The 15,361-nt window shown below is 45.0% G+C and overlaps 1 protein-coding gene across 2 annotated transcripts in view; it reads left to right on the top strand.

Moving 5' to 3' along the window:
* Positions 1-14,655, top strand: part of LOC146200262 (uncharacterized) — a 44,912-nt gene extending 30,257 nt beyond the window's left edge. Inside the window, exons 5-7 of one of the 2 annotated variants that reach the window (XM_084592900.1) lie at positions 2,386-2,427; positions 10,843-10,890; positions 14,517-14,655. In XM_084592900.1, the coding sequence (XP_084449026.1) occupies positions 2,386-2,427; positions 10,843-10,890; positions 14,517-14,564 (138 nt within the window). In that variant the 3' untranslated portion in view covers positions 14,565-14,655. The remainder of the gene's footprint in view (positions 1-2,385; positions 2,428-10,842; positions 10,891-14,516) is intronic. The other variant, XM_084592901.1, reaches the window with a different exon arrangement.
* Positions 14,656-15,361: the final 706 nt, after the last annotated feature.

The following is a 15,361-nucleotide window of genomic DNA, read 5'->3' on the forward strand; positions in this document are numbered from 1 at the left end:
TTTGCGGGATATACATTGGCCTTTCTTTGAACGAGTAATGATTGCAGTAGTGTTTGCACCGTTCACATATAATATGTCGCATCCATTTGAGGGATCTGCAGCAGTGCTCATACAAGCCTTCTGCATTCAGGGACATGGCCCTTCCTGCTCAGGCCAGATTCCGCAATATCTGACACGTGGCTGGAGAATCCACTGAAGCCAAAGCTAGTTTCACGGCTTTGATTGATAACGCTTTCCAAGCGTAAGATATCCAATTAGGTTGCAAAGCTTAGCGGTGCCGACAGGGCGTTAATTAGAAATTCTTAATGACATGGCTAATACCCTCGGCATTAGGGTGGTAATGTACCAAGATCGTCAAATAATTATACAAGCTTCTTCAAAGTAACCATTACATTTTTTTACGTTAGGGTGGTGCTTTAATTACTCTCGCATATGAAAACAGACGTAAAAAGCCTTACCCGCTTTATACTCGGGTATACGTTCATATAAGCATACTCGCAGCAAACGGCGTGCTCATTAATGTACCATAATAGCTGTCCAGGCTAAAACCTGAACGCTCCGCCCGAGTTAGGAATCGGTTTGCTATTTACTAATAAACCAGAAAATTCCCATTATTAACTAGCTCATTATGCCTATCTCACGAACTAAATGTGTGATATGGGATAGTTTCCCTTGACCATGTCAGCAACCTGAATTGCTGGACATCGTTTTTTTAATTCTTGGTTTTTCTTCAATGGACTCTTTGCGTGTTTGTTATGTATCCATGGCTTATCCCCTTAAATGCTGTAAATGCTGTCTTAAGCAGGAATAAATCATCCATTAGTTCTTAAGTGGTTTTCATTAATTTTGTATTCATTGTTCCTCTTTATAAAAGTTATACTAAAGAGGATCAACACTTAGAAAAGCAAACCACCTTTTCCATAGTAAAGTTGGCTGCTAAACCGATGATGCCACTCTGCTACTCTTTTCGAAAATAAAAATGAAACATTTACATAAATGGTGGTCGCAGTCAGCTAGTACGCTGATCGGGTAGTCTTAAAACATAGTCTAGTACGCTGCACCCGTGTGCATACGAGTTTTGTATTGTACGCATGAGCAAGTGGCTTTATTTATTTTGGTTCGTTTAGCGGTCGTATGATATAAGCAAAAACATGGCCTCTGTGTACTGCACTCTAGTCGAAATCACTGTCGTGGCGTATAGAAAATATGCGCATAGTGGCGATGACGCACCTATTTTATTTAATACGGGTATAGGGGATAGGAATGGAAATGAAGATAAAACCTCTTCGCTCTCCGAACGTTCTTAACTGCTAGCGACTCACTTGCGATCGAAAGGTCTTTGTGTGGATTTAAATTGGCCGTATTCGGCGTGGACACAAGAGCAATGAAACGAAATAGTGTTACCAAAGGGACGAAATGAGCTGTGTACTCGCTATGAATATATCATACTTTTAAGGTGACGCTAGCCCATATTGTATCACTAATATACTGTTAACTTTTTGCTCGCTAACGTTTCCGCTTTAGAAAACATAGCTACCATAATGAACATTCTCCTTTCTTACAGCATATCTTTCGAGTGTTGTACCCATAAGTGCACTAATATTTCTTTTCATATGCTTCCCATAATTCCGAATATTTGGTGTTTATTCGGTCTGGCATTACAACCTCATGCTTAGTGTTTCCAGTTCTGCTTGTGAAGACTGCTAACTGTTGGTGCTAAATGATACGTTATCGAAGTAGTGAAATGTTATTTGACAAGTTGTAACGGTAGGGAAAGTCTGCCGTAGCATAGCACTGTTCAGACTCACAACTATGTCGGACGGAATCGTTCGTTACGCCCATTGTTCAAATATAAGATATCAAGGTTTGGCAGTCTGTTCTTGAAATATTGAAAGTGCGGTTTCTTCCCTACACATGATCGATTTTACCCGAAGATTGGCTACTCATTTGACTGCGGTAGAAGGTTCCAAATTGATCAGCTTGTAGCAATTGCCGAGTGGTAGCCATGGTTCGACGCAAGGAATGTGATATACTTTACACGTCGTCGCTTATTTGCAGTCACAAATTATTGCTTGGATTGCAGTAGTGACAGAATTTATCCAGATAATTCGTCGCTAAAATTTAATAACAAAATACACAGATATTGCTTGCGCGCCAATTTTTTTAGTATTTAAAGACTGTCATCTGATGTGGGCCTAAGCGTCTCCGCGCACTGATCAGCGAAAACACTCGCGCAGAGCCGACAATCAGACGTATAATAGCCGCCTTTATAAGGAACGGATGCGTAGTAGCGGTGTCGAGGTCGCTCTCTTGAAGCGTGCAGGAGAAGAAACAATGTAAGCTCCTTGCACTCTCCCTCACTTGTTCGCTTCGCTGCTTTCACAGGCTGGCCGTGTCGTGCGCTGCGTCGGAGGCACGCTTCCACAGGTATGCCTTTCATCACCTTGAATTTAAAGTAATGCTGCGTTTGCGGATTGGTACCCGTATTACTGACTGCAATTCTATCGTTGCCTTAAATAGACTGGTACCGACGGCCAAGGAAAAATGAACCATTCGCAGCGAGGCCCGTGTCGCGGTGTGCGGTTTGACAACAGCCGCGTTAACACAGCCGGTTTGTGACGCTGGGAAGGTGTTTCTGCTTTACCCTGCGTTTTGTTATAGCCGGGAAAAGAAATGCGATATTTTTTTAGTGATGACGATCTTCCACATATCAAGCAAGGTAGCACGCGAGTTCAGGCGATGTATGGCAGCCTGTATTCAAGCACACCAGAACAAGCCTACAAGCGGTAGCGACTGTATCGAATGTTATTGCAAGCCGTAATCAGTAGATACATCAGCTGGTGTGTGGAACAGCCGAAGGCACCATAAATGTTGCAAGTTCCGCATCGAAGACCGAGGTGCTCCCCTTCAGAGAGGGACTGATTATTAATAACGACTCTGCTTCAACCTTAGTCAGATTTAGTCAATGATCTTCCTTATCGACCGCCGATCAAACTTCTGGAGTCCAGCCTACTTTCATTTCTCACTGTGGATATTTATCTTTTGAGACTGTCAGCGCCGTCTCCCATTTATAACTTGGGAAAGTGGCGAGTCACTTTAGCGCAGTGAAACACTAATCAATTTTGCGGTGCCGTACTATCGTTCCAGCTGCAAGGCGATGGCGAGAGAGCACCAGTCGGGGCCCAAATCGTGCACTGGCGCTCGACGCTAGAGTTGTGCGAACTTACAGTTGTAGTGTTCTGTCAGAATATCTGAGATTATTGCAGCAGCCACGAAAGTACGAAACTACCTGCTAAAAATTATTGTATGTTTTTATCAGCGTCGAGCCTGCGTCGTGCGGAACCGCAACTTCCGATATTGATTGCGACTGGTGCGCCGGGCGTGATAAGAATACGTGCCCTACTAATCGTTCCACGGGTTGAAGGGTAATCTGGAAGCGTTCCGAGCGTCATATGTCTATTACGATGGTGAACCACGCCATCCGAAGGTGAAAGCAGAGGGTGGCGGCGAACGGCAGACGAACTAAACCTTGATGTCAGCTAGTCGTCTGATTGTCGTGCTTTTTAAAGAGAGTAGTCATTCGGGCTAATGGTACACGTCACACAATGAAAGCAGTCAAGATAGCAACGCCACATAAAAAAAGTGTAAGGTGTTTATTGGAGCACCAAGACCGTAGGCAACGTCCGCAAACCAAAGCGACGGGGGTAGCGTTCGAACCAACAGCTTGCTAACAGTGCAGTGCCAACAAGGCTCCGGCTCCACTTCGTCTACCTCTTCGGGCACAGGGTTATAATGTCGGATACGGAAGTAGGGTCCCTGGCCGACATCATATAGTACGCATCATCAGTGAGACCTTTTAGAACATGTGTGACTCGTTCGGGGTCGGGCATGGACGGATTGACCCGCTTGAAGAGGTCAACCACGTCCTCAATGTAGCTGGTAAACGTTTCCTCGGGAAGTTGAAGCCGTGCATGGAGGCGTTGTTTGGCGCGGGGTTTGCGTACTGCAGGACAGCCGAAGACATCCGCGAAGTTCTTCTTGAAGACAGACCATGTCAAAAGATCGGCTTCGTGGTTTCGAAACCACAGATTTGCCACGTCCGTGATGTAGAAGAGTACGTTGCTCAGTTTTATGGAATCATCCCAGCGGTTGTAAGTGCTGACGCGCTCGAAAGAGGCCAGCCAGTCGTCAACGTCATGGTCGTCGGTACCACTGAAGAAAGGTGGGTCACGAGGGCGTTGTGCCCCGGGACAGAAGATGGTGGCAGGAGTGGCAGGGATGGGCGTCGATGGTTGGCTGGGAGCGTCCTGCATGGTTGTGACCGAAGGCGGTAGCGTGCGGTTCCGAAGTTCCAGGGTGAAATTTTCGAGGAGGACTGAGGCGACGACCGAGACACCTCCACCAAGTGTAAGGTGTTGATTGGTGCACCAAGACCGTAGGCAACGTCCGCAAACCAAAGCGACGAGGGTAGCGTTCGAACCAACAGCTTGCCAACAGTGCAGTGCCAACAACGCTCCGGCTCCATTTCGTCTACCTATTCGGGTTGGCGCGAGCTGATGGAGATCGGGATTACTACAAAAGAAAGAAAAACACACACAGACAGGATCATCTCTATCATGCGCCCCTCTGACGTTAAAGATTTTGTTTTGTTTTGTTCGCTGGTCCTTCTATAAATAAAACTTCAAAAATCGCGAAATTGACGACGACGGAGCGTATACAACTTCGTTTATCATTTACACAAGCCACTCAGTCACGCAAGAGGGGTCATGTAAGTGCTCTCATTATCCAGTGTAATGATCAGGCAATGTGCCAATCGCAAGTGCGCCTTAGAATACGACATTGCCAACCCATTGAAAGTGAAGCACCCGTAACTGTAAGCAAGAAAAATGAATAATCGGCTTATGTTGGAAATTCTACTGAAGGTGTGGAGACACAAGTTATACGCTGGTGCGTATCGGTGTCACCTTGGTGGCACCGATAGTGACTAATAAAGAAAAGAACTGAGGAGCGTATCTCATCACTTATACTTGGCGTCGAATCGCGAGCTCGGAGTATCTAGGCGCTGCTCTGTTTCTAGATCACTAAGAAGACGCTTATTGCGTAGCGGAAGTTTAATTGTGTGTTCATTGGCATGGTAATTTGAATCCACACAGGTATCCACTCCGATTGACAACATCGGTCGAGGTGTGGGTTAGGATGTGCGGCTGACGCTGAAGGATGCAGTTTGCAGCGTCATGCAAATACAGCACATGCAAATGCACATGTAAATACTCGAATAAGTGTGCAAGCGACGGGCCTCAACGGCTGGCACTGCATTTCAGTGCCAGTTCGTGTAGCAGTGAGCGGCACAAGCCGCCTGGGTATGCAGTGAGCCTTTATTCATACTTGGTGGGCTTGGGTGGCTTTATAAGCTTGCGCCAGCGTATCAGTTTATGTTCACAGGTGCGCTGTGGCCACTCGACTCGAGTATTCGCATTTCATTTGAAAAAATTCGTTGGATGCACTTAGATCTCTCTTAAGTGCAGTGAAGCGAGATTAGCCGAGCCCTCGGTCATCGCATCGCTTCCCGAAATGTTTAAATACAAATAAGATTTAGTTACCAGCATAATAGTGTTGTCGCTGCTGCGCTTGCCGGTATTGAAGCTTGGTCGCACTTTTTTTCCTTGAAGATTAGTGCTACAGCTCCGTGTTCAGCAAAAATTACGCCCACGGTAGCAACCACCGAAGAGCCAGCGCTGGTAAATTTTCCAGCAATGCCAAACTCGGCATGTTAAAGTGACTCCAGTGGACAAAATAGTGCGCATAGGCATCCAGAACATTAGATGCAAGTCGTGGGAGTAGGCAGCAAGCTCTAATGGTCAAGAAGTTGGAATTGTCAGAGTGGCCGCAATGGGGGCCTGTACACTTCAAAACAAGCTTCGAAACATGAAGTCCCAACCCTATGAATGCAATCATGACATAAGACGCAAACAACTTACCAACGTAACCAGTTCCCCGAATGGACGAGTGATTAGCGTAGAAAGCTATGGAGTAAGAGGTACCGATTTGAATCAAGCTAGTGATTCAGTTTTTTTCACCTAGTTTTAATTTTCTTATTTTTGAGATTTTTAATGTAGTTGAGGTGCTTCGTTACTTTTTTAGCTTTTACTTTTTATCCAAAAGTGAAAGCCATCAGACGCTCATTGGTCAACACTCATGAAGAACACACAAGAAATGCATACCTTAGGTACCAACCAGAAACTCGGTGGCCAACTTGTTTTAGACACACAGTAAGAACTCAAATTAAAATTCATTTGAAACTCACAAGATACTCTGGTGTCTCTATTGTGAAAGAGCAGCATACTCTCATCACACACACATACAAAATTTTTATAAAGGAAGCCTTTCCTGCGACTCTAGGCACTCATTAACACCCTATTTTTTAACGCAATAGCTTTTAATGAATCAAACTCGCGGCCATCAACCTTTCCGTTCGGCCACGAGAAGTGTCACTCTTCTCGAAATTCTACAGGATACTGCGCGACTGTGACGTGACACCCGGTATCGTAAAACGCACATCACAATTTTCCTTGTCTACCATGAGGCCAATAGTTAAAAAATAAAGAATTAAAGCCTGCCTCCATTGGGAATCAAACCTTTGTCGCTTGGATCCCCCAGCCGAGAGGTTTACACAACTGCGCCACGCTCCGGATTTTTCTCTTGTCTACCGCGAGGATGACAGTAGCGGGATTCCGCGAGTGACAGATATTGCGCCTTTCTTTTCCTGTAAAAGCGTTATAGACCGCCCTTGGACTTTGATGTTATTGTTGTTGTTGTGGCTGTAAGAAGAAGGAAAAGAAAATGCACGGGCCTGGCTCTGTAGCTAAGCCAGCCTGATTTATTTATTTATAGGAAGGGAAAGGCGCGGTAACTCTCTCACTTCTTTTCTGTGGACACCACAACCACGCCGTAAGAGAAGGGAGGAAGGTGGGAGTGAACGTGGAGAGAGAGAAAGAGGAGCCGTAGTGGAGGGCTGCGGAGTAATTTCGACCACCTGGGGATCTTTAACGTGCGCTGACATAGCACAGCACACGGACGCCTCTTTGTTTCGCCTCCATCGAAACGCAGCCGCCGAGGTCGGGTTCGAACCCGGGTACTTCGGCACAGTAGTCGGGCGTCTTAACACTGCACACCCCCGTGCGGACAGAAGAGAAAATAGAAAAGAAACAGAAGAGATAGAGAGAAAGACTCGCGATGCAACAGCCGTCGTCCACCATCGAAGCGGTGGTGGGTGCAATGAGGACCTACAACAGATAAAAATTCGGTGGCTGGCTAGCCCCCGCCGCAAGCGGCGTTGACCTACCACCCCAGCCCCGTAGGGCCAGCAACTGCCACCCTTCATCACCTCCCCTCTCCCTTGATGCGTTCGACAAGGGGCATAAGGGGCATGTAGTATAACGTCAGCCCCGCCGGGGTGGCGCAGTGGTAAGACGCCCGACCACTGTGCCAGATACTGCGCCTTTCCCTTCCTGTGAACCAACCAAGTATAACGTCAGGACTGATTATGACGTCACCAGGCGAATCACGCATATACGAAGTTGACTCCGCCTGGCGTTCGACCCAGAACTGTTTCATTTATAGGAAGGGAAAGGCGCGGTGACTGTCTCACTTGTTTTCTGTGGACACTGCAACCGCGCCGTAAGGGAAGGGAGGAAGGTGGGAGTGAAAGTGGCAAGAGAGAAAGAGGAGCCGTAGTGGAGGATTACGGAGTAATTTCGACCACCTGGGGATCTTTATCGTGCGCTGACATCGCACAGCACACGGACGCCTCTTCGTTTCGCCTCCATCGAAACGCAGCCGCCGAGGTCTGGTTCGAACCCGGGTACTCCGGCACAGTAGTCGGGCGTCTTACCACTGCACCACCCCGGCGGGGTAGGGCGTTCGACCCAGGCGTCCGTGCGCGCGGTCATCTGTACCGCGCCGTAAATGACGGGAGGAAGGTGGGAATAAATGAAGAGAGGTAGATAGGGGTGCCGTAGGAGAGAGCTACTATCCACGGCGCTATAATGGCTTTCGTCTCATAGCACTGAAGTGGTCCAAAGTGCCCTCTAGAATTTTTTTCTCTTTTATTGTTTTTGTTCTTTTTTTTCGTTTTTACTCTTTCTAATTGCACATTTTCGTTGGCTTTCTCTTTTATTTATGTTTTTACTATCTCTTTTGTTTTACTACTTTTTCCCGCTTTTTTATTCTTGAGCGACTTTTGTACGATATAACGCGATGACGAGGAGTGGCATTCGTTTTTCAACATTTTCGCTCTTTTTTTTTTTTGTAGAAATTGACGGATTTTGCACAATTTTCATGTCCGTGGTTGTTTTAACGTCTGCACACTATATCGACGTCCTTGTATATTTCGACATCGTATTGACCTTTGTGGCCCTAATTAACTATAATTACTCCACATCAACGAAATGTTGCGCACAGACACATTTTGGCTCCCGCTACCTCATACAACAATTCTGTTACTCCTCAATCAATTCGTTTCTCGACAATGACTGTGCGACACTCTCCGCGGACGCACAAATCCTATCCACGCTCATGGGCCTACAAAGGCTTTATTTAGCCTTAAAAGCTTTTCATGAGCTTAGAGCGCGCTCCCAGTTTTTCTGCTTCACAGGCCTGCTCCGAAGGGAGCGATTCAGGAATCATCTATATAGGATTCTTTTTCTTTGCGTGCCGGAAGCCATAAGAGCAACTTTCAAACGATATTGGGCATGCTTATGTGGCAAATAAGGCGTGTTCGGACACGGCAAAAGAAAATTACTCTAGCGCACAAAGAAAATGTCTAGCGCGCGTAACAAAAAGGCGACGGACACGACCAAGTTCAACGACCTTTATTTTAGGTACTTCTTTTGTTAATATGCTTTGGAATGTCTACTATAGCTCTGTCTTGGTTAAAAAGCTAATGATGTCCTTTACAGTGGGGATGAGGAGGAAGTCGGATGTATAATTACAATAGAACGCGAGAAGGAAGACTTCCGTGAAACCACGCCGCGCAAATGAACTCCAGTGGTAGGTCACTGTATAACTGGAAGCTAGCCGCCTTGAAGCGGACAGTCGCTGCCGTACCTGAGCTTTGCCTCTATTGAAAATGATGTCTCTGCTCGTGTTCAATGAGCTCTATACTTCGCATAGTTGCCAGTAGAGATCTTGCCTGTCTCAGGAGTCCAAGCTGCAGTTCCAATCGCCGTTGAACGTGGTCTTTTCGAGAGAGTTATGTTCTCTGTGCGCTCTACTGCATCAATTTGGTTGCCGTCCTCAGAAAACGGCCGCATGTGCAGAACGTTTTAATTGACCACAGAGTAGCATACATCATTTCTCTTACTATCAGTCTACCTGAAGGACTTTGCCATGTAATATAGCTCAGTACACAAAGCTCGTGAAAACTTCTTTTTTTGTATGTTTGCTACAGAGAATAGGTAATTTTATTTTGTTTTTCTTTTTTTCAGCTCATAAAGATTTACTCGAATGTCAGTTAAGTAATTTATGGTGGATCCGCATTTATTTCCACAGTTCTTCTGGAGGGGGGGGGGGGGGGGGGGGGGGTGCAGGCTGTTTTACATTTCGAGAGAAACTGGGAGTGCGGCACCGCTTTTTGTGCTTTCAGAACTGCTGCTACCGTGGGTCGGCGAAAATGGGTGCCACTAGGCACACGCTCGAAAAGAGCAGCTGACAGTGAATAAATAGTACGCATGCGCCTTGCGCCGATTCTCCCCGTCTTTAGGCGACCGTGCTTCACAAAGTGCGGCGGTCACACGCTTCCCGTTTACATCTGAATTTGAAAGAGCCTGCGCACAAGTTGCTACCACTGATATTTTGCAACGACCTACAAAGGAATGGATTCGCCGCTTGCTTCTGCCTGATGCTACTTGCAATGCACGATTTGTTGCATTCGAGCGCCTTTTTAGGGACTCACGTACAAACACAGGAAACGCCTCCTTCCTTCAACATGACCTTCAAGCTCAGGCAGGATCACACTGGAGCATAGCGTACCTAGCGACAAGTATAACTTAGTATGTGCGCTATGGTGAACTGGTGCATGGCCGCGTGACTTAGTGACCACTTTACTAATTACAAATTTTAATTAGGTGCAATTAATTAAGTATTTATGATTGGCAATTGAACTTTAGGGCATATCATCACATTATATATCGTTGGATAACTTATGTCGAGTAAAATATAGCGCTGAACTAATTTCTGCTCTTTATTAAATACAAATAATGAGCTGTATTTTTCTACAAACTTAACCTCGCTCTACAACGTCAAGTCGAATGTCGTCGAAAAGGTCTAGATTATAAAATTCAAAATAAAACATCGAACTACGTAAAACCCTTGTAAAACCGAGCTCACGCTCGTCTAATTCGGTTAAACCATGGTTAAACCACTGACAATAATCCTTACCACGGCGTCCCTACGCACGTTGAACATTTTAAAATGTTTCTTTACTCTACGCCCTATGAAAAAAATGGCTATGACATTATTATACAACAATTTTCTCAATTGATCCCTAAAAAAAAAACAAAAAAAAACAGCGCCAATATCCCCCTCGTCACAAATGTTTATATATCACGATGAAAAGCTTATTACCTTAATGAAAGCATGCAGCGCTAAAGGAAAAAAAGTGAATTGCCAGCTCGATGTCACAACGACCAGCTTCTTGCCTGAATCTGCAATTAGTGGTTGCCAGGTCGCGCGCGAAATGTAATGTGCGGGAACGCCATTTTTTTTCTTACTTGCGTAATTGGCCGCCGCGCAAACTAAACATAGTATCTTTTTGCTGTTGCATTTTATTTTCTTTCCTCGCAGATAAAGTTCGTAGAAAAGCCGTCGATGAAGCAGCTGGCAAAGTTCCAAGTATGTATGGCGATCCCTACAAGGTCGCCCTCCCTTCTTATTCGGCTGTGGGCTTGTGGCAACCACCAGAGAATGAACTGACAATTTCTTGCGGCCTTTTTGTTTTAGTTAATCGTTTTATACCCAGCTCCAACTGCGTGATTGCAACGCGAAAATCGAGCCCGTTTTTAAATCTGTTTATTTTTTTAGTTGGCTCCGGGGTCAGTACTATGACATTGCGTTTAGTTAAGGAACCGGCTGTTGCACATCGGTGGTCATAAAATGGCAGTTTTATAGATGGCATGGCCTGTGCTCAGCCCGCAAACGTCTTGGAGGAGAAGTTACTCAGAGTTCTAGTTAGGCGTTTATCATACAGAAGTAGTTTCAGTGGCGCATTCTTCCTCTATATGAAGTTTTTTTTTTTTATTATTTCACGCCCTGCGAATAAGGTTACATGAAAAATATAAAGGATAAAAGAGGAGGCAGTGTCCACACACTTCGATGTTCCACCATGCTTTTTTAGACAGTGACTCTGGCTGCACAAAATACTGCTAGAAGCCGCGCAGTTTAAGATTACCATCATGTGTGTTCACCTTAGTATACATTGCGTCATATTTCATTCATTGAACGTTTTAGTTTAGCTAAAAACAAAAATGATAAGTGCGAGAGCTTTCTCCTTCCTAGCCTTTCGAAGTTACCAGTCAATTTAATAAAGGCAAGCAAGAAACCTGGTTTATTTTTCAATAATCGTTGTTTTCCCAATTACGTGACGCATCCTGCGGAGAGACGAAAATTCGCGTCCGCTACTCAGTGAGAACCACCGCACTTTCGACACGTAGCCGCGATCCGCGAGGTGCCATCTATAAACTTGTGAAGTGACACAGGTTTGGTCTTACCAGCTGTCGCCAGATGTCGCACGTGCTTGTAGCCAACATGGACTGTGAATGGGCAGTGGGAGCTCGCGATTCACTTTCAACCGATATATACCTGGAGGTGAGGCACGAATGGGCACAGTGGCCGTCTGGGAAGGGTGGATTCACAACAAATGCATTTGCAAATTTTTAAGGAACCAAGAATCTTACCCAGGGCTCGATAAAAGCGCGTCTGACAGGTAAAATTTGAAGTTATTGAAAGCAAACAACGCACAAACTGCAGAGCAAGTTTATGTCATGCGTCTACTCGCGAACGAACTTGGTGCTGCTTCAAGGCACTATGGCCCGGTATTGAGAGCGAATAGTTGAGCGAGCATGCTCTCTGTGCTTGTAGGAATTGCAGGAGAATGGCTTGTACACGTTGGAAGGAATCAATTTTTTTTTTCCCAGCACAGCATCTCGTGTTATTCTTTTTTCTATCCACATTAAATTCGTGAAAAGAGAGCCAGAAAGGAACATTGACGTTTGGGCCTCCTCCTTTCCTCGTACCACCCCAGAGAGTGCCTTCCTCAAAATGGAGCAGAACAGATCGATAAATCTTGGTGGGCTTTATAAGAAGGCGATTTTGCGTAAGCATGGCATTTGTGTCCTTGGCATGTTGCATCATATCTTGGTTATGAAATGTGGCACTGGTTGAGTGAACGTGGACGTCATGAAAATATGTAGGTCAGGCAGATGGAGCTGTTTAGAGATGCATTCATGTTCAGATATTTTCCTTCAGAGGTAAGTGCTGTTAGAAGCAATCATAAGCCACAATCGTTGCATTCATGCCGTCTACGACGCTTTTAAAGTGTACAGGGAATGTACGACTTTCCTACCATTGATGGAGTTAGCAGTTCAAAACAAACGGTGATTTTAGTTGGAAGGACTCCGTGGACATTACCACAGGGACTCCCTGCATTTAAGACTAGTTAGTGATAGGTTCGCTCGATGTTCTGTCGACGTTCGTCGGTGTATTGGTGGGATTCGGAGCTGAATATTTCATGCAATCCCCGGTCAAGAGTTTCTTTTTACGGTAGCGGGCTGAAATATCTGGGCCGGCTGCTGGAGCAGTGCCTAGGAAGTACGTTTTTCACGTTTACGAAAACATTCGAGAGATTGCACGTTTCTATACTACCATGGGCAATTCCGCGCTGGATTAGTATGCACCATTGGGGACAAAAGTCTTCAGCACACTCGAAGAGTGCTGCCGTAGATGCGGCGTATGCTTTTTGTCATTTGGCTTTGGTGACTTGAACTATAGAATGTAGATAACGTGAAGAACGTGAACTATAGAACCTAACCGCCACAAGTATGATGGCAAGCAACAGATCAATAAGAGCGTGTCGGCTTCTTTTGCCGCACACGCGTCCAGCATACCTATACGCCCTCTATAACGAAATTATGACTGCAATTTGATGGAGCCCTCGCATTTTTTTCCCTTCAACTCCACGTCTAAGCATATATTTGACAGCATATTGATTGCTGCTTACTCTGACAATCAGAATATTTACCTTGCTTTGATACAGCGCTGACGTTAACGTACTGACATTGGAGATTGGTTTAAGAAAGGTACGAACAGAGTGGTGCGTAAAATAGTAAAATAACAGACTGAAAGTGGTATTAAATTATTGTTGAATTTGGGGCAATGAGCATCAATAGGCAGCGCATCGAAGTTGCAGGCATATATGGAATCCTTAAAGATGTCCACACATAGCGTACCTCCTCTCACTTACACGTTGCATTGAAGAGGCACCCCACGAGGGACCCTGACGCACACATGATCATTTCTTTATCCACATTATTTCGGCAAGCATGTATTACGCTTCTTTTTTATAACAGCGAGAACTAAAAAGGAAGCACCGATATTTTGCGAGCTTGACTGTATTTCTAATGCAAAAACCTTTTTTTTTTTTTCTGCACACACTTTCAGTTGGCAGCTGCGCTGGAAACCTAGAAACCAGAAACTTTACAGTCTGCGCGAGTACTATTTTCCTAAAACTTTCGCAGACGGATACATGGGGCACCTCTACTGAAGCATCCGCGGACAATATTTGTTCACGGCAGTAGATTGAACACTAGAAGAATGCAACCCCCGTTCACAGGTGCCGCATTTAACCCAGCACTGACGTACCGGTAGAAAAGGGGAAGGGTTTTTGTCGGAATTCAGTACAGCTGCAAGTGTCAACTCAACCCTGCCAAACATTAGTGCGCAACATCCCCGCGCCGTCATTCTGTTCCATCCTCGTCGGAGTTGGTCTTCATGTTTGCCCTATAAGCGGAACAAAAGTATGTTAGGCGGCATTAACTCGTGCGGCTTATTTTTCTAAATATAGTAAATAATATAGGCTGCTGTTCTGCGGGTTGTCGTCATCAGATCTTGTGCGACAGCGAAAACAAAAACATTTAATATCTGCGGACATTATTTTGAGAAGCATACAGCGCGCCGTTGCGTTGCTACCCAGAGGCCTCTCGGAAATACTTCGGCTCTGGGAACCGACAAATCTACCAAAGCTATATAGTAAGCAATTGGAAGCATCCGTGAGAAAGTGGCAAAAATCAGAAATTTCAAATAAATGACTGGCGTTATTAGCTTGCAGCATTGCGACACTCGCTAAATCTTCGATCGCAGCATGAACTGCCGAAGAATATGAGTGTTACATATATAACGATTAGTACGCTTCCCCTGAGGAAGCGCATGACCTAAAGTAATACAATTTTGTTTCCGTTTTTCAGAACTGCATCGTTAAAAACATCTACCCGTCGGCGAATCTGTTTAGGTGATCCCTGGGACAGGGCTGGTAGAAATAAACTCACTGTCAGCCTGCATGGGATGGCACTGAAAGTCATGGTGTAGTAAACTGTGCTTTTTTGCTTAGTAGAGCACCTGCCTGGTGTCTCAGCTAAGTTGAACTTGGATTTGTAAAGATTATTTTTTGGTTAGCAAAATAGTATCTGTTACGATGTCTTAAATCGCCATAAAAAAACTCTTGGCTGAAATCATTTTACTATAAGCCACCATTTACGGAAGTAGCTTTGTTACCGGCTTTTAAAGATAATTCATGCACAACAGCAATCACAAAATTCCTTCATTTGACAGCTATATACCAGTTCTGCGTACCGATACAAGTCTCAGAGAACAAAATATTACGAGGTACTTCAGCGGCTAAAGTAATGAAAGACGAAAGCTTGAGGGCCGTATTCTGGTACGCAACAGGCACTGATTAGTATTTAATGAATTATTTAATTTTTTAATTCTGTACTAATTATGCAGGTAATTATTTACTTAATTATTTACTCAAACCATTAGTCAGCGTTGTATAAATTGACATAAATTAGTAATTATTTGTATAATTCATTAATTAGTCATTAATTGCCAATTTGTCATTGATTGACATATTCCCATATAAGGCACGCATTCGCGCATACTGTGGTGGTGCTCTGCGATTGGTCTAGACCTCTATGACGTCATCCCGCCTCGGTCAATCAGAGCCGCCGCAAAAGCGGGACACATTTTGTCCACGACAGCATGAGCCATTAAAGGTTTGCGCCTTAATACCTGCTTTTCTCAAAGGAGCTTT

Source organism: Amblyomma maculatum, chromosome 2 (genome assembly GCF_055883805.1).
Source record: "Amblyomma maculatum isolate TAMU_Amacu chromosome 2, ASM5588380v1, whole genome shotgun sequence".
Taxonomy (NCBI): domain Eukaryota; kingdom Metazoa; phylum Arthropoda; class Arachnida; order Ixodida; family Ixodidae; genus Amblyomma; species Amblyomma maculatum.